Raw genomic sequence first — 20264 nt, forward strand, 5'->3', positions numbered from 1 at the left:
AAGACAAAATGTGTACACAGTCAGGGCTATATAGCTAGCAAGGGGACACTTCTACAACCAGGAAGCATTTCCTCAGATAATTATAAAACAGAAGTTAAAAAATAAACACCTTCCTTATAAGTTCATGTTCAGATGACACGCACAACATCACCCTTTCACCTCTTAGTCTCCACTCCCTGCCTTACTGCACTCCTGTTTATGAAGTGGAGTTTGTTTTCCAACCTCTGCATGTGAGTTGGCTTGGTAACTACTGTGTTCCACAGGAAGTGGTGGAAGTCACTGTTGCCTGTTCCAAGTCTATGACTCAAGGGGTCTGAGTGCTTTGTTGGCTCTCATGCCCTTTCACTGTCCCACTCATCTCTGACTATGCTGTAATTCACTGCAAACACACAAGTGAACTGAGCTGAGACCCACTACGCCAAACCTCAATCATAACTGACCCACAGATTTGTGCCAAAACAATAGCCAACACGCTGTATTATCACTGTGACTTGTGGTTATAAAATACTATGTAGCAATCGACATTGCATATAGTGAGTATTGCTGGATAAAAAATCTGTGAATAAGCAGCTAAAAGAATGCTCCTTGAGCACCCAAGTTATCATGCTGCTCTCATTTGTATCCCTAATCTCTGATGTGAGACTCTAGAGCCTAATACTGTAATGATCCGTTTTTGAAAACAGAAACTCTGCCTACCTATACTGTTTTTTATTTTTTATTTTTTTTGTCTTTTTCCTTTTTATCGGTACCGGGGATCGAACTCACGACTTCCTGCTTGCAAGACAGGCACTTATGCCACTGAGCTAAATCCCCAGCCCCTGCCTACCTATACTGTTAAAAAGAGTTTCTTGTTTGTTTGTTTAAAAAACAGAAGAAAAATCTTCATTTGGCAATCCTTCATTTTTGAACACTGTTCAAAAGCTTTTGCTTCTTTGATAATGCATTTCACTACCTTTTGGACATGGTTATCAATGTGTTTCTTTAAACATGAGGCCAGGAACTGATTGATGTAAGACTAGTGAACCCTTCCAGAATATGGGGACTCCATCATTTCTTTCCCTCTGGACCCTACATGTGTGGTAATGCATCAGTGTGGTATTTTTTTTTCTTTCAACCTTTTCCTGAACAAATGACACAGATGGTTTTGTCCTTGTTATTTAAACTTTGGGACCTTCTTCAGTTGGACTGCTCTTCAGAAGTGTCTCCTTTTACTTATTTGAAAGACTGATTTTGCAAAGCAAATGTCAAAGCACAGCAATATTCATCAATTCAAAGAGTTGGAGTAAATCAATATATAAAATAATTATCCAGTCAAAACTTGATGTTTGACTTAATTTGTCAGGCATGTTTCTTGTTAGGTTCAATATAATCTATAATGCATGAATAAGCCAATGTCTAAATATCACAGAAATCATATACTAGCACATTATGTTCCATGACTCTGGTTTCAATGTAAAACAGTATTGTTATTAGTCAGGCCTGCTAACAAAGGGAAGACTTATATCTGTCTCCAAATCTGAAAGACCAAATACACCATATGTTTTCACTGCCAAAGTACATATTTGGATATATTAGCAGTATAAATAAGCTCAAGCTTAACATTTCCAGACCATGGTACAGTATTCTATATCCAACAGCAATGCAGCAGAAAAATCATGATCTAGTTTTCTGTTTGTTATATTTTTATTTCTCTAGCACTTATTTTGCAACTGATCTCTCAAGAGAAAGCATTTTTATCCTGGGATCTCCCTGGTTTGAAGGAATAGAGGGTACCTCCCAGCCCTTTCAGCTGGAAAGCCCTTTACAAGGGTTCCTTCAGGGTTCTGCTTCCTTCTCAATTCTAAGGCCTCCTGATAACCTCAAGGTTGAGTTACCCACCCAGCCACAAATTGAGGGTCAGATACATGTCAGTATTGGAATAGAAATGTTACTCCCACATGAACACACAGAAACCTAGAGGAAAAAATGCTACTTTCTCAATCATCAGAATCTCTTCCTGGGGCTTCATATGAACCACATCATCCCAAGATTATCTTTTTATAGTTAAATTGTCACTATTAACCCAGTACTTACAACAGGACACTTTCAAAATCCATGAGACTTTGTGCTACCAAGAAGGCACCAAATCGGAAACAAGCAGCATAAGAAAAACACATCATGGCCTGAGATAAGGAAAATGAGATTCCAAAGATTTGTGCTTTCTTCAAAGAGTTTCTGCAAATAAGATATTGGAAAATTTACTCTACTGTCATTTCTTGGTCCTTAAACTATAAATTTTCATAGACTGGAAGTAGGGCACAGAATTGTGGCAAAAAGGGATTTCGTTTCCAAAGAACAAATCTGATCCTCATTTTACTTCCAGTTGTATGAATTGAGTTAGTAATTCATTTCTATGTTCATCCTTAATGAAGGATTAACTACACTTCAATGTATTAAAGTAATGGTAAACTAAAATGATGAACTCTATACGAAGCCTGCCATGGATTAATAAATAAAAGTTCCCTCTCTTTTTTCAACAGCTGGACAAAGGACATATGTGCTCTGCATTGTCAACATTCATCCACACAGATCTACACAACACATGATAATAGTAAAACAGGGGAACAGGGCCATGCTGAGTGACACAGAGTAGGTAGCACCTGCCCTCAGGGATATAATAGTCGTCCTATATAATTACCTATAACATGGAAGTCCCATGTGAACAACAGTTCATTGAAACAGTCTTAGGGTGCATTGGGGAATTTTTAATAAAGGAATCAAGATTTCAGGTTTCTGAGAGACATGTAGTTCAGTGGTAAGGCTGGGGAGGCAGCCTCAGGTTGGTGAGTGGGCAGCCCTCTGAGCATCCTCCTGCTCCAACTATATCAAAATGCCCTTCATCTCTGTCACACAGCAGACTTTCAGATGAAAACTTCAGAAAAAAACTCTTGGATCACTAAAACATCTGAAAATCCATTGACAGTTATGTTCTTTCTAGTAAAATAGAGAGGAAACTGAGACTCAAAAGGTTGAACCTGTTCATATTATTGGGCACATCATATATTAAACTCTCACTGGGATGAGAGTGTTGAAGGAAGAACAGAAGGGGTCTGCTGAGAAGTGAAGAAAATTGGGAAGAGTACACTCTGGCAATATCATCCCCTCCATGTGTACTGACAGTTCAATTTGCGTGATATAAAAAGGGCTCACTCCTCAATCAGAGCAAATCCTAATGGGCAACTCCACATGGGCAACAGAGAGCCCTTCTTTTGGTCCTTTCCCTGACTTACTGTCATGTGTTACCCACTGTTCCATGTTCTGTCTTAGAGATATGCCCGCCTTAGTTTGGTCTCATGATTTCACTTCTGTGTAATCACCAAATCTTTCCAATTGGTTCCCTTCTAATACTATATACCTGCCTGGCAAAGTAATCCTTCTAAAAACAGATCTGATGATTGAAAATCTCTTCACACTCTTCAGTCATTATTACCTGTATGGTACCTGCAAACTTTGTTCATACATTCGTTCAAATTTCTCTTCCCAAGTCAAAGAAACAACAGTTCGGAAGTTTTCTATTGCTTCAGTAGCTATCTGTAACAGAGATCATTGATCAGGAAGTGGCATAGTGGAACAATAAGCTTTAATCCTGCCAAATGGACTAACCAAATTCTTTTATCATTACATTTTTAATTTATTATTTGGTATTTCCTGTAAGCATCGTGTCCTTGGAAGAAGTAATTAAAGAATTTATCAAACTAAGTTTTAGATCTGGAAGGAAGATGAACCAATTCAATCCTTCCCTCTTTACAGAAGAAGCTTAGGTTCAAAGGGTTGAAAGCACCTGCCCAAAGCTAAATATTTACATACAGTTTTACAAAATTAACCTGAAGACTCAGAATAATACAGCATCTGCAGTGTTGTTGCTTCTTTCATATTTAGATTTAAAATTCTAACAGTTACTTTCTATATTTACAAAAATGTGATTATTTGTATTTTTCTCTTTATAACTGCCATTCATGACAACTCAATAATAATTGAGAAATTAACTGTCAATAATAAAAAAATAACATGAAGTTACATGTTAGTATATCTTACAAATTAGCTTATGTTGTACTTTCTAAGCATACACAATTAGGGGGAAGCTAGGGGTTGGCCTCAGGGCTTCATACATACTAGATGAACACACTCCTACTTAACTACAACACCAACAGTTTTTCTTCATTTTGAGACGATGCCTCAGTAGCTTGACCAGGATGGCCTTCCACCTGAGATCCTTTTCTGCATCAGCATCCTGAGTGTCAGGGACTAAAGGTGTTTGGTAACATACCTGGATTACATCTTTACCAAAGAGAAATGTATTTCTATATTTGTTTGTCACTGTGTTTTATCTTAATAAATATCAAAACTATTTCCCAAAGTAATAACATCTACATTAATAATGGGATTTCAATAGACAATATCATTTCTTTATTTTTGCTCAATCTCTTCAATTTTTTCCTTACCAAAATATATTGTAATAAATATCCTTGCAGCTAAGTCTGTCTTCCAGTGTGTTTTTTTAATCAGTACTCTGTAGTTTTCAAGTAAAGATATCTCACTTCATTGGTTAGGTTGACTCCTAGCCTTTGTTTTAAAGATATTATGATGGAATTGTTTTTCTTGATTTTTTTTGTTGGCTGCTTCATTGTTCCATAAAAGCTATTGCTTTTTAATATTAATTTTGAATCCCACTATTTTGCTAGGTCAGTGCTAAAAGCCTTTTCATGGAGTCTTTTAAATACAGGATCATAACAACTCCAAATAAGGATAACTTGATTTTTACTTTTCTGATTTGTATCCCTTTTATTTCTTTGTCTCACCTAATTGTTGTGGTTAAAATTTCAAGCATTTCATTAAACAGGAATAGTGAGAGTATGCCCTCATTTTATTCCTGAATTTAGAGGAAATGGTCTCAGTTTCTCTCCATTTAATATGCTATTGGGTTTCCAGAATTGTAAATAAAGATTCAGTAATCACAATGAGGCAGGGGAACCTTAACTATAGAGAGTAAGTACCAATGTTCCCTGAGAAAGCAACATCTTCTGAATACTTCTGCAAAAGGAAAATGTTTTCAGACATAAAAAAATGAACAAAAATCTCCATAATTCTCTTCCTACCCTCAAATAAGCTGGAGTCTGATCATGACTATAAACATTGAAATTTGATTATGACTTTGATTGTTGGATTTCATACAATATCTCATTAATCCATAATAATGTATAGAAAACTACAAGCACAAATAATGCACAATGTAGAAGTCATGAAGAGGTTCTGATGACACAGATTTGGGGAGCAAGTACACTCTGAGATCACATCAACTTTCTCTAGATTCCAAAGCATGCTGTATCTCTTTAAGGGAAAATCAACAGAAGTAGTTCTGGTCCCAGCATAGCAAGGAAGACAGCAGATCATTTATTTAGTAAGCAAAAAAAAGGAAAATAACAAAAGCTGACATGGGTAATGAACTAACTGAGGTATCAGAAAAGGCCTCTCTGCAAAGGTAATAATTTGAGATCTGAGAATTCAGTCATGGGAAGACCAAAGGACCCAGGCTGGCATGTTTCAGAAATTACAAGTAAATGTGTGAAGCTAGAACAGCATGGATACAGGCAAGTGGTACAAGTTGAGGTCACAGAGAGCACCAGGGGATGAATCATGCAGGGTTTCACAGCTAGGGCAAGAGGAGTGATCTGATTACAAATATGATCAGAAGCACTGTAGGGTTTAAATTAGGGGTCAGTATGATCTGACTTGCATTACAGGAAATTGGGGGGCTTTTGTGAGAAGAGTAGAGAATCTATGTGGACAGGGATATAAGAAGTACATCGGTAGGGAGATTTTGTCTATGTGACTTTGATTTCTGAATCTTCAGCTTTCTTCTCTCTCTAGAAGGGATAATTCTGTTCTTTGAAGCACTAAATAAGATAACATTTGAAGTGTTCCCAGTATAAAATCAGGTATACCATAAACAATAAATAGTCACCTAAAAAGTGTGACCACATGGTGACTGATTTTCAACACTGCGTGGACTGGCTGTGCCACAACCACCACTTTCCCTTCATGCTACAACTGAATTAGAGCATTTGCCACCTTCCTAACTTAGAAAATCTGCCATATTTACATATATCCGTATCCATTTGCAGCCCTTCCCTCAGCCTTCCTAATAAAGTTCTTAACAATCTCATATTAGATGCACCACTTCAAAATGCTAAATTTTGTTAGCCATAAATTCATTTAGGATTGGCCATTTTCTTCCCATAAACATTCTATCATTCTTCTCTAAGATACTTCAAATGTGTCATTAGTGGCATGATTAAACGAAAGTGCTTTTGTTTTGATAAATTTTATCCTATATTTTGCACTGTTTGTTCAGGAAAAAGTCAAGACTATAAGAAGAAAGAAAAACAAAGTACATCATTAAACAGACTTATCAGCATAGGGTGTACGCCCTGGTTGGGACCAAAGTTATGTAGGTTGGACCACAGCCAGACCACAAGGGTCAAAGTGTATGAAGAAGCACCTTAGCCACCTGGGCTGCTGAAACCCAGAGCAACCTTACCTGCCTGCATCCTGCCCTGATTCCTGTGAAAACACAGTGTGCATCAGTAGATGCTCCCTTCTCTAGACATCAGGCCTGGTTTGGGGGTCAGCCCTGCTCTGACCTCTCATGTCTGCCATGTAGTATCAGAATATATTCTGCCATCAAAACAATGCCCCCACCCCTTTTTTTTGCCCACAGGAGCACAGCTGAGTTTGAATCCTGACTCGAATTTACCAGCTCTTGAGCAATGGGACTACTGCGTGCCTGTGCTTGAGACTCAACAAAGACATGAGCACAGAACTCACCTCACTGTGCTGTCATAAGGAGTAGGCATGTGCCAAGAGACACTGAATGTCACAGAAGTCACATTATTTATTAAAAAATGAGAGAAAATCACACAAGCAAGCTCTGAAGAAAGTAGGAAGTGGAGGAGAAACTGAGATAGGATGAGGAGGAGAGGCATGATAAAAGAGAAGTGGGTGCCCTAAGGACTTTTCCATATTGAATCTCTCATTACAGGTAATAAACTGGCCTTTTTAAAATGAAGAAATTGATTTGAGCATACAAAACAGAAACAATAGAGGATGAGAAAGAATGAGGTGAGGAGTAAGAAAAGCAAAAAGAAATAACTGAAGGACAGGAAGAGAGAAGAATGTGAAGACAAGGGCTTGAAACTACAAAAGCCCTCTCCAGTCAGATTGGCACTGAGAGCTAAGGACGTTTGTGCTTCTTTTATTTAGCTTCTAATCTACAGAATAAACACAAGAAATATTGCTTAGAGGAAGGGTTTCAAAAATGTTCTCAGAGGGTCACAGGCAATAGGAAGCAATGCAGAAGGACTAGTTAGAATGTATTTCCTTTGACTCACCTTCCCAGAATGTTCCAGTTCTTTCTTATCTTTGAGTGCATGTCCAGAAAGCATTTTCATCTCAACAAATCCTGCTAATGCCATGATGGGTACAATGGCTAGGAGTAAAAGTGTCAATTGCCAGCCATAGACAAAGGATATAATAATTCCTGTCCCAAGATTTGCTATATTCTGGGTAATTATAGCAAGCCTGGAACCTATAGCCTGGAAAAAGAAACAAATTAGAGTCATATTTTTATGCTGTATTCAAAATCCATGATTATGTATTCTTAAGGACTATGACAATTCGCTTTCCTAAAAATCTATTCAATTTAGCAATTTGAGCAATTTTGAAAATGAGGATATATATGACTTCTGAATAAACAATGAAAGTAAAAGACCAACAATCTAGAGTTCAACTACACAGTTCTATCTTTTCCAACTTTTTAAATACCAAGAATACCTTAATCATAAGATGGTCACTACAGCAAGCTCTGCAAATTACAGAGGAAGAAGAAGAAGGAGAAGGAGGAGGAGGAGGGGGAGGAGGAGGAGGAGGAGGAAGAAGAAGAAGAAGAAGAAGAGGAAGAAGAAGAAAAAGAAGAGGAAGAGGAAGAGGAAGAAGAGGAAGAAGAGGAAGAAGAAGAGGAAGAGGAAGAAGAGGAAGAAGAAGAAGAGGAAGAGGAGGAAGAGGAAGAAGAGGAAGAAGAAGAAGAGGAAGAGGAAGAAGAAGAAGAAGAGGAAGAGGAAGAAGAGGAAGAAGAAGAAGAGGAAGAAGAGGAAGAGAAAGAAGAGGAAGAAGGAAGAAGAAGAAGAGGAAGAAGAAGAAGAAGAAGAAGAAGAAGAAGAAGAAGAAGAAGAAGAAGAAGAAGAAGAAGAAGAAGAAGATGACGACGATGACAAGGAGGAAAAGGGGGAGGGGGAAGAAGGGGAAGAAGGAGGAGGAGGAGGAGGAGGAGGAGGAGAAGAGTACCTGAGTTCGATTCCTGGTACCAAAAAAGGAAGAGTGACACTAAACTGGGAATAGTAGAAATTCCCAAAGTATATTTAAATCTATTTGAAATTCTTTTTTAAATTTTAAAATGAAAAAAGAGCTGTAAGCACTTGCCTGGCAAGCACAAGGTCATGAGTTTGATCCCCATAAAACAAATAGATAAATTAAATTAAATGAAAAAAGATTAAAAATGATACAGAAGTTCAAAACAAAATAATAGACTAACAATGGCTAACATATAGCATATTGTTATCTTCAAAGCAGTTGTTCAGATTACAAAACATAGGCATAAAAGTGATCACTTGGATTTTATTTGGAAAATTATGGAGTTTACACTTATGAAATATAGCTTCTACTAAGCTGTCATGTGATTTTCAGCTTGAATGTTGGCAGGAAGCCTGACCACAGCATTCAAAAGTGAACAGTGATTGCCACCAGCAGGCAATACACAAAGTGCATTCGGTCCATTGCTATGGAATTCAGTGTCTCACCTCTCTGCTGCCTCGGAAATACTCGGTGACCTCACATCATTCTGAGCAGATGCACTGACTAATAACCACAGCTCTCCACGCTGAATTCTGGGATGGAACCCTTTATACCCTGATACATACCCCATATTGACTTAATGTTTCTGATATAATCACTAGATTAATACTTAACAGGGAAACAACCCCACAACTCTCAGTAGCCTTCATATATACTAAATTATACACAAGGGTACAGTGCCATGGTTGAAGGAAAGAGCATAAAAATACATCACACTTTTATCTGACACTGTCATTAAACATATAGTAAAAGAATGCTTTGCAAAATTTGGCAATATCACACAGCAGACAGGCCTTCAAGGGCCTTCAAATGTAGTTCTCTATCCTGCACATTTTCCACATGAAGCTCGACTGATGCGACCTGGAGAGAGTCTGCTAAGCAGGGATGAAGTCTGTGGCTCCTGTTCTCAGGAACCCCGTGTCCTTTTTACAACTCACTTCCCACATCCCTGCGGACTGAGAGAAGCACCCAAAACATTCCCCAGTTCACAGCAGGAGCTGCCTTGCCACATCATGTTGAAGAAACCAGACATCCAACTGTGGATGGCAGGCACGAACCCCAGAAATCAGTAGGATGGACCAGAGACAACAACATTCTCTTTAGCATACAGGAAAGTGGTACTTGAAAACCCAGGACTCCACACTGTGTGGGGGTGAAGCCCCCTACGCCTCTGATTTAGAGGATTGTTGATTGTTCATTCTCAAGCCTGACACTCCCCATGCCTCACATGGAGCAGGAGTCTGCAGAACTCTGAGGAGCGAACTCCTGTTCCTGTTCTTCCTCTCCTGCTATTTTCTCCTCAGAACACCATCACAGCCCTTCAACACCAATTATAAAATACTGTGGTCATTAGGAAAAAAAGAGGATATTTTCTAAACTTTGTTTTGAAATTATGAGTATTTCACTTCACCATTCCTCAGCCACTTTCTCCCAGAGCAAAGTTTCAAGATACCTTGTTCCTTTTAATTTCTGTATGATTCTTTTATCCCCTATCCCCCTGAATAACAACATATCCAAATAAAATGAAAGAATCCATGAGTAATGGTTTCTTCTGGTTTATGGTTAGCAGGATTAAGCCACGTCAATAGTGTGCAAACCTGGTGGTTTGACAGTTTGAACTTATTCCTGCTACCTGTACTTTATTTTTTTAGTGTGCTTTTCAGTTGTTTCAGCCCTTTTGTCTTTTTGAGACAGGGTCTTGGCTATGCAGTTCAGGCTGATCTTGGGTTCACTTTGTAGCCCAGGCTTATCTCAAACTTGCAATGATCCTCCTGCCTCATGTTTCAACCCATTTTTAAAAATACTTTCTTCCCTTTACTCTGAACTTCAGCAGCCCTAAACTTTGTGACAGTGGTCAAACATCTTTTTTTTCAATAGCGGTAATAATTTTCTGTTGACTGAGCTCTAACATAGACTGATCCTGAATGATATTCTGAAAAATAAATTATACTAAACAACTGCTTTTCTATATGCATCCTGATTACAAAAGGAACTAAAAGTTACATTGTTTAGTAAATAATGTTTACATTGTCAACATTTTTGTTATTAAATATGTAATATATTTTGGGGGTTGGTATCTAACATTTTCTTTACTTATTGCAAATAATTTTTATTAGTATATGTTTGCAATACATAATAAATGCATTTATTATGGGGAACTGGTACATACAAATATCATATCTTGATCTTTTTTACTTAACATTTTTAATGGAGATGATGACTAATATCTATAATCAGACCCTAAGTTTCAAAATGGCCAAGTATATCAAATGCAAACAGAGACAAAGCACACACCCCTTTCACTTGAGAGGCGTCATTAGCAAGTCTGGCAGTCAGTGCTCCAGTGGTGTTTCTAGGGTTGTCAAACCAGCTCACATCCTGTGGTAGAAAAGAGATTTTATTATTTTACAGTCCTGTTGATAAGACTCTTAGCTACAAGAATAAAGTGACCAACTCAGTTCTGTTTATAAATAACTCCCTTTCATTTAGCTTCAGGATGTAACATTCCATAGACAACAAAGGGACTTTAATACACAAAACACAAAAATAGATCATCCAATTAGAAAAAAAAGACCACAAACTGTGAGTGCCTGGTGTTTTTTCAAGGATGATTTCTAAAATCATGAACAGTGCCAGCAAAGCCTAGTTTCTAAAGACAGAAATAGGACAAAAATAGAGCAGTGTAAAAAGATAAAGTAAGAGAAGATGCTGTTTTTAGAACAGGGGTGGAGACAAGAGAGGTGCACTCTGCAGAGACTCCCAAGCGGAAAACGGAATGAAGGGAACAATGAGAATATCTGAAGGAAAGAAGTAACAGCCCCTGGGGAGGCCTGGAGGCAAAGCACACTTTCTCTGTTCATTTGCCAGCAAGAGAATCCTATGTGTGCTGCTGGCCTCAACAGAAACTGTGTACCCTTGTAAAAGTGCTTCTTCCCCTGGACAGATCTGTGTTCTTATGGGCTGTCATGACTCTCTCTCCTCACCAAGAAAGAGAAGTTGAACAAACAATCAGAAGAAGTCCTGCAGACAGGCTGAACACAGAGGCCCCAGAATACAACTGGAGATGGTTCTGTCCCTTATCTGAGATGAGACTGAGGGACAACTGACGCTGCACAGAGTCCAGGTAATCTGACCAAGCTCTGACTGCCTGAGCCTGTGGATTCCTGCACATCCCAGGACTCAGCCCTCCCAGACATACCTGTCTCAGCATGGACCTGAAGACCAGGTACCGGAGCCGCTTGGTGAGAATCTCTCCAGCTTTGCCAAACGTGAAGCCCTACGGAGAAAGAGAACATGGTATCCAGACAATGTGTCAGACACTCAGCCACCAGTTACAGAAAAGAGGGGAGCTTGACAGCACTGCTGAGGAGGTTTGTTTTCTAGGCTGTATTGCTTCGTGGCCATGTACTATGTAGCAAGCTACAAGGGAGCAGAGGCGTGTAGCCAGAAGAGCTGCGCTACGACACTGACCCTGCCACTCCAAAGAAGCTGGCCGGCTGGTCAGAGGTTTATTGGGAATGTGTTCTGTCCCTTACTCCCAGCTCTACTTGATTCCCTGGTGAGCAGTGCTCTATCAGGGAGTTGGTGCTGCTCCTAAGGCAGTGGGCACTGGAAATACAGGCGCTACCTCATGTGTCACCCAACCTGGGCCTTTGTGACAGTGAAAAGATTTATTATTCATAAGGAAACAAGGACCTGGAGTATAGTCTGGAAAAAAGTACTTGTGGTCACCCTAGTCGTAAAAGGGTTTGGAGAACAGTAAACAATTCTTAGTTTTCATGTAAAAAAGTCAAACTGTGGAAGCGAAATAGGTGGAGGTGGAAAGCTCCCTAAGAGAACATTCTTCCATGTACCTCTTCTAGACTATCATCTTCTGAATTTGGGCGGAGGGAATAGAGCTCCTGGGAAAGAGCATGATAAGATTTGAGTGCTTCTAGGCCATGTCCAGGGACAAAAGATAACAGAACCCTACTCCTGCACGGAGCTCTTCCTTCTTCCTAGAACTCAAAGTGGCAGCTAATAGTAAGGCCTGCCACATAAAGGCCTGGCAAAGCAGGGTGGAAATGGTATGTGGTGCCTGAGAAGGGGAGGGGCCCTGGTAACAGCCTCCAATCTCTCACAGTATCAGTAATAGAGGTGGGCAGTGACCTAGCTGGCATTCCCAGTACCATGTTGAGTGTTACCGAAACGGAGAAGAAACAGTGCAAAGTTTTGTGTGGTTTTGGGAGCCATGTAGCTCAAAGGCCAAAAAGGGCCATGGATCTCTCAGACTGCCAGCGTGTGTCAAGTACACAACATCCACAGGCCACAGACTTCACAGCCAAGCTGTGATGTGACATAACCATCTGTTCAAGCATATCATTCATGCATGAGGCAAGAGAAGAGAATAATCCTGTACTGACTGAGGTTAAGGTTGAAACGATTAGTGTCTATATTTACTTGGAAATGATTACACTAGGATGTCTGCAGTTGGAGCAAATAGAAGGTGACATGGCTTACTATTTTTTGGATGACATGGCTAGCCTTACACAACACAGTGTTTTACATACCCATCTTATTAACTGCTTATGACAAACCTGTGATCACCCTACTGCAGAAGAAACTGAAGTTCAAGAGGAGCCTGGTGAGATGCTAGAGGCCACAATTATAAGGTTGTGGAGCTGGAACTGAGTGGAGGTCTTTGAGAATCCTCATGAGCACAGGAACCCAGCATCTTAGTTTTCATATTCCCGGGAGTTCCTTTCCTGTGTTTCTGAAATGAGTCCATGGGCACTCCAGCCTTTCTAACCACTGGGCATTCTCTACACTTTGGAGGCTCTGGACTTCACCAACCATTCTTGTGAACCAGACTGTGGCAGGAAGGCAAGCTCAGGCTCCAAGTATTATTCTGTGTGGCTTTCCTCCCCTTGCTTCCCCTGCCAAATGGTCAAAGACTGAAGGGACCGGCTCCAAGCCTATCTACCTCTGGGTTCCTTAGTCAACTTGACACTGCTCAGTCTTTGCTTCTCTGAAATCCAGTGGCAGTAATAGTTGGTATAGCAATAGTGTATGTAGTGAGTTTGTTCATTCCAGTGACACTGAAGTCCCCAGTGAGACTGTAAATATTCAGTAAAGACACAGTCTCTGTACATCTTATAATGTCAGAACAGTGTACTATCTGTTAATGCAATTTAATGTATGCTTATAATACATTAAAGGCACATTCAGAAGTTTTAACGATAAAAGAAAAAATATATATGTGGCTAATCACTCATTCATTTAACAAGTGATTATTTCCCCCTGCTGAGCACTTGGTTATGAAAACTCTCTATACCTATAGGCAATATTGTTCCTATTTCACAGATTAAAAAATTGACGCTTAGACAGTATAAACTACCTACTCGACAAGGACACACAATAGGATACTTATGCAAGTGATGCTCAAACTTCAGTGAGCACCAATTTGATCCTGGAATATCACACTAAATCTCTTATGGCTCTTCATTCCTTTGCAGTTTTATTTTAAATGATCTGTAAATTTGACTCTAAAACTTATTTTTGTAGCTTTGAGAATTGACATTCATCCATTAATAAGAGTTCTTTTTTCCTTTAACAAAAGTAGTTGATCGATAAGCTTCCCAAACTCTTTTGAAAGCAGTGTGACCTGTTTAGAAAGTTTTGTTTGTTTCTTATTGATAAAATTTGGCAAGATATTTGAGTATGTAAATTGTCCAGCAGTACTTAATCTAAAATGACATCCAAGCCAGTTTGAATCTCCACCTTGTATTTTCAATCAGCATAATAGGACAGCAGCTTATTCCTTCTGATTCACCAACATTTCCAGTTGGGGGGGAGATTGTTAAGCAAGAGAGTAAGGGGACAAAAAAATGTGGTTTTTAGTAGCCGAGTTCACAATGGAGCTATTGCACTAATAGGAAAAATATATGGATGTTTATTAGTCTCCTAAATAATAAAATAAAAATGTAGGCACTTACCTGTAGGAAAAATGTAATGAAAGAGACAATTCCAAGGACTAGAAACATTAGTGAAAACAGATTACTGTTCTGTCGTTTTGTTTCAGGATCAACATTTCTTGTAAAAATCTGTGAGAAAATATTAAAGATTGTTGATTCACGTATTAAGAAATCATTAATGTCCTGACCCATTTATGAAATGGCATCCCTTTGGGGTTGAGGGGAGCTGTTTACACTGTGTATCAGGATTGGCTTCCGTAATGCGGACCTCCATCTACCTTTCTTTCTTTCTTCCCTGTGGACTGTCATTCACAAATTGATGTGATACTTTTCATGCTCAGTTTACCTCATGGGGCAATGAGTGCCCGCTTAGTATATAAAAAAAGAAATGCAAACATCTTCCTTTTCCGTTGGAGACTTGTACAGCAAGGCACTGTTTTACTAGGTGAACCTTCCAAATTGTCCTGAGGTGTCTAGAGAAAAGGTGATGTGTTTTGGTAACCATAGACAGGTGCAATTCACTCAGCCCAGGGTTTTCCAAAACAAAGGAGGCTTGGGGGCAGATTGATGGGAACTATGGCCGGCTGACTGAGCACCAGATGTCTTACTATGGTAACCATTAACTCAGATTTTAGACAGATGGATTAACCTGCTCCAATGAACACAGCCAGCATGGATGACACAAGGACATAAACTCAAGTGATCAGAGCCCACTATTTACAACAGGGTGAATACTGGCTGCACACTCAGTATCTTGGAGTTCTCAAGCCAGCCCTGCATGACAGAACTCCAGGCTACTATTTACAGGAATAAACATAAATAAATATAAATATAACCATGGGAAAATATAAATTCCCTAAACCAAATTTCCATTACACACAGCCAAACTCATTGCTAAATCATTCAGTTCCACTCTTCGCTTCTGGTGGCAGCACAGCCTACTTCTCCTGCCTACAAGACACCGATAGGACAAGGGTCAGCAAGCTACACACCATGTTTACATCAAGTTTCTGTGGAATTCATCGTTGTTCACTGTTTGTTTCCAGACTGTTTATCACAGCTGTGGCTCCACAAGAACAGAATCAATCATTGCGAGAGAGACCATATTGGCCAGGGAACCTAAAATATCCGCTCACTTCCATTTTACAGGCAGAGCTTTCTGCTCCCTGTGCTAGAACACACACTGCATGGCAAGCATTTGTCTCCTTCCTACTTTTTCAGCATGTATAAAACTACCTGGCACAAAACAGACACTGAGTTATTCGTTTATTTACCTTTTTTGTCTTACTGGATCTTGAACCCAAGGTCACACCCCTTCTAGGCAAGTAACCTACTTCTGAGCAACTTACACAGAGAAGAGGGATTTATTGAATGAATTCAATAAATGAATGAATTCAATAATATAAGTATCAACCTGAAATCAACAGTCCTCAGTCAGCCTGAATAGTTAAAGATTTTCTGTGTTATAAAATAAAAATCTGTTGCTCGATTTGCGTTTCTTGTGTGAATCAATCTCTCTACACAAGATTTTCAACAATACGGCAAGGGTGACCTTGGCTCCATGGTTGACAATCTTTCACTAAGCAAAGAACCTGCTTGCCTAAGCTCTAACTTATCACTGAAAATGCCACTGCTAGACTTGGTAGATACAAGCTGTCAACCTCAATATCTAGTAGGAAACTCTTTCCTTTTATTTTAGTCTTAGCAAGTGACATGACAATTACATCTGACACAGGTAGCATGCTAAGCCTGGTCGCTGGGTCCAGTAGTATGTTATAGAGCAGGTCATTCTCAATTCTGTCCGATAAACACCTGAGGAAGCCCACTGTATACTAGTGAAGGGACACAGCTCTTGCTCAGAACCCATCGATGGCAGGAATAGAAAAGTCACCTCACTAATGCCACTGACTATCTCAGGGAGCTGGAATAGCAACGACACACCCTGGATAGAAACCATGACTAGGACAGTTTACAAAATTGCTTTTCTCTCAGCCTACACTTCTATTTTACATCGACTAGCTGGTTGGTTTCACGTCAAGCATACAGTTGGAGGGTTATGTACACTAGGACAAATACGAACAGTTCTTTCATTCTTGAGTCAGGACTCAAAAGCAAACACAAAAATAGACATAAACACTTACCCCAATGATTTTTGAAAATATTACTGCAAATGCTGGTTGCAAGCCTCCATTTATAATGGCACAAATCACACCAACTACTAAATAAGGCCATTCAGTTAAATTCAACTTCAGAATTCTCCAAAAGGATACGGGAGGTACATTTTCATCCTAGATAACATAAAACATGACAAAAATACCGGTTACAAAATGGATGAATAGTTGATTTTATGAGGCATAATTATTTTATATACAAAATTTTAAAATAAATATATTGTATTCTTATTCCTAATCAACTGGTAGCTATTTAGCTTTGAGAAAATGCTGACAAATTCCCTTAATGGTACCACATAGTTTTAAAGCAATAAAGGATGTATCAACAATTATTTAACTCTTGGTTTACTATTCAGAGTATGACAAGATTATTAACAAATAGAGATGAACAGGATAGAAATTTTAATATCTGAAGACCTCCAAGGCTCTTTACATTATAAATTCTAATTCTAAATCTTTCTATGAATTTGTATATTTAAATTCCAACCATTGTAAAATGTTGACATTTGAGTTTATGGAACATTCTGAAAAATCATTGCTTGTTCTTACTTGTAGCCCAGCAGCAGATTCCCCCACCAACTGGAGAACAATACGGGGAGGGTTCACTACATAAAACGGTATGTCCTCCTTTCCATGGTGGTCATATCAATTTTCAGGCCCACCAACAGGGTAAAAGGGATCCTTTTTCTCCAAAGCCTCACCATCATTTGCTATTGGTTGATATCTTGATGACAGTCATTATTTCTGAAGTTAGATGGAATCTCACTGTTGTTTTAATTTACATTTTAATTTGCCAGAGATGTTGAGCATTTTTTTCATATACTTATTGGCCATTTGTACTTCCTCATCTGAGAAGGGTCTATTCACTTCAGATACCCATTTTTAATTGGATCTTTAAATTCAGAGGGTCCAATTTTTTTGAGTTCTTTATATATTTTATGTATTAGTTCACTATGGAAACCAGAATGGAGATTTCTCAAACAACTAAAACTAGAAGTTCCATTTGACCCAACCAGTCCCCTTTTAGACATATTTCCGAAAGAGTTAAAGTCATCACACACTAGTGATACATGCCTACCTATGTTTATAGCATCACAATTTATAATAGCTAAATCTTGGAAACAGCCCAGATGCCCATGAATGGATAAAGAAAATGTGGTATTTATACACAATAGACTATTACTCTGCCATAAAGAAGGATAAATGAGATATTTTAAGATAAGTGGATGTATCTCGATACCATAATCTTAAGTGAAATAAATCAAACCACACAAGTTTAAATATCATACTGCTTCATTTGTGTGAGAAAGCCAAAATACAAAATGGAAGACAGATATTAAGAAGTAGGACTCAAATGAGCAGGGGTATAAGAGATGGAGACGGAACAGGAAAGGAAAGGAAAAGGGATTTAAAGAAAACAAAAGGAAGAAATGGAAATAGAATTTTTGTAAATGGGAAGGAGAGCAAAGGTTGGCGGGAGGGAAGGGGTAAAAAAAAGAATTAAGACCTGGACAAATCTTCATGATGAATGTAATCATTATGCACTACAAACATGTACTAATAAAAAAATTACATTAAAAGAGAAACTACATCTTCCTGCATACCAGGGCCTCCTTTGTGCTGAGCTTTCTCTCTTGGCCTTGTGCTTCATGTGCATTCTTCCGAGTTGATCTTCTTTTTAGACTGGATCTTGAATCTCTTGAGGACATAGTTAAGGCATCAGCTTCATCTGTGGATTCACAAACTTCATTTTCTAATTCATTATCACTTCCTTTGGTCTAAAACAAACCAAGAAATATGCATAACCCATGAGACTCTGTTAAGGAATGAAAATTATCAAACATTAGACACAAAGGAAATTACAATTTAATTAACTATAGGAAAGAATTACATTAAACTATTATTTCTTTTCTGTGTGATATACTGGAAGATATGCAAATTTCCCCTTGAAGTGCTAAAAAAATTTTAAATCCTTTCTGTGTGTCTTTCTGTGGGGATTTGGTTCAGTGAAGTTTGCTTTGGACCAGGGTTAAAAGAAATGCAGTACGAGCCACATCTGAAATTTTCTAAATTCTCATTTTAAAATGTGAAAAAAGACACAGTCAGTTTAATTTTTTTATTTTAAAGAAAAAACAATAGGAAGTAAAAGGAGTTAATATACTGTGTATTGTTATCTTCAAAGTAGTTGCTCAGATTACAAGATATAGGCACGCAAAATTGATCAAACAAAATAAGTACAAACCATACTCTTCAATGAATTAAAAGAAATTAGTACTAAACTATCTTAGATCGCTTATCCCTGTGTATATATGCATACATATTTTTTCTTTTGTCTTTTTGTCTTTTCTCCTTTTCCCCATCCAAGGCGTTCTTTCTTTTTGAGCAGTTTCCTTCTCTTTCACAATATCTATGGTAGATTTGGGATGTTATTCACTCTCATTTTCTTACACTAGGGAGACAATATGATGTTTACACATGCAATTTACACACACGTGATTTATTTCACTTATGACTATGGAACACGGTTGAATCCATTTACCTATAAAAGTCTTGAGTTTATACTTTTTTATAGATAAGTAGTTACTCCATTGTATAAAAATACAACATTTTTTATACATTCCACAGCTGATGGACATTTGGGTTGTTTTCAACATTTAGCAATTACAAATTGTGCTGCTATAAACATGAGTGCACATATATCACTAAGGTATAATGTTTTCAGTTCTTCTGGGAAAATACACAGAAGGGGAATAGCTGAGTTTAATGGAACCTCCAATCCTAGTTTTTTGAGGAATCTCTACAGTGATTCCCACAGTGGTTGTATTACTGACACTCCCATCAACAGTGGAGAAGTGTTCCTTTTTCCCAATATTTCCACCAGCATTCTCATTGGTTAATTTCTTGAGGATAGCTATTCTTTCTGGGGTAAGATGTAATCTCAATGTTGTTTTAATTTGCATACCTCTACTAACCAATGATGTTGAACATTTTTTCATATATTTATTTGCCATTTGTATTTCTTCATCTGAGGATTATGTATTCATATCAGATGCCCATTTTTGGATTGAGTCTTTGAAATTGAGGGGCCTGATTTTTAAAAATTCTTTGTTATCTTCTAGATCTAAGTCCTTTGAGGGATAGTTGGCTAAAATTTTTTCCCAATCTGTGGATTTCATTTTCATTCTATTGGTGATTTCTTTTGATGTGTAAAACTTTTTAATAAGATGAGATCCTAATCCAGGCGTGGTGGCTCAGGCCTGTGCTGAGGCAGGAAGATGGTTGTGAGTTCAAGACCAGACTGGACTACAAAGTGAGCTCAAGGGCAGCCTGAACTGCATAGAGAACTGCATCCATCTGTCTCAAAACGACAAAAAAATATAATAAAAAAAGATGACATCCTAGTTGATGTTTCAAAGTACCTCTTATGAAGTTTGGTTTTGCTCATGCACACTTTGCCTCGACTTACATATTCAAGATTTTTACCTACATTCTCTTCCAGTATATTTAGTGTTTCTTTTTTAATATTTAGATCTTTATCCATTTTGACTTTAATTTAATGCACAGAGATAGACATGGGTCTAGTTTGAGGGCATGTGGAAAGCCAGTTTTGCCAGCACCACTTATTAAAGAGGCTCTTTCAGTGTACATGTTTGGCCTCTCTGTCAAAGGCAAGGTGGCTGAGTGTCTGTAGTTG

The 20264-nt window shown here is 38.3% G+C and overlaps 1 protein-coding gene across 1 annotated transcript in view; it reads right to left on the bottom strand.

Annotated features, from left to right (window-relative positions):
- Positions 1 to 20264, bottom strand: part of LOC100726039 (ATP-dependent translocase ABCB1-like) — an 86426-nt gene that overhangs the window by 14988 nt on the left and 51174 nt on the right. The window contains exons 16-23 of the mRNA XM_063250520.1: positions 18175 to 18348; positions 16541 to 16687; positions 14421 to 14528; positions 11645 to 11722; positions 10741 to 10824; positions 7428 to 7631; positions 3470 to 3570; positions 2074 to 2214 (exon numbers count right to left, since the gene is read on the bottom strand). Coding sequence (XP_063106590.1) covers positions 2074 to 2214; positions 3470 to 3570; positions 7428 to 7631; positions 10741 to 10824; positions 11645 to 11722; positions 14421 to 14528; positions 16541 to 16687; positions 18175 to 18348 — 1037 coding nt within the window. The remainder of the gene's footprint in view (positions 1 to 2073; positions 2215 to 3469; positions 3571 to 7427; positions 7632 to 10740; positions 10825 to 11644; positions 11723 to 14420; positions 14529 to 16540; positions 16688 to 18174; positions 18349 to 20264) is intronic.

Source organism: Cavia porcellus, unplaced genomic scaffold, assembly GCF_034190915.1.
Source record: "Cavia porcellus strain 051 isolate PalLab524CR breed Dunkin Hartley unplaced genomic scaffold, mCavPor4.1 scaffold_6, whole genome shotgun sequence".
Taxonomy (NCBI): Eukaryota; Metazoa; Chordata; class Mammalia; order Rodentia; family Caviidae; genus Cavia; species Cavia porcellus.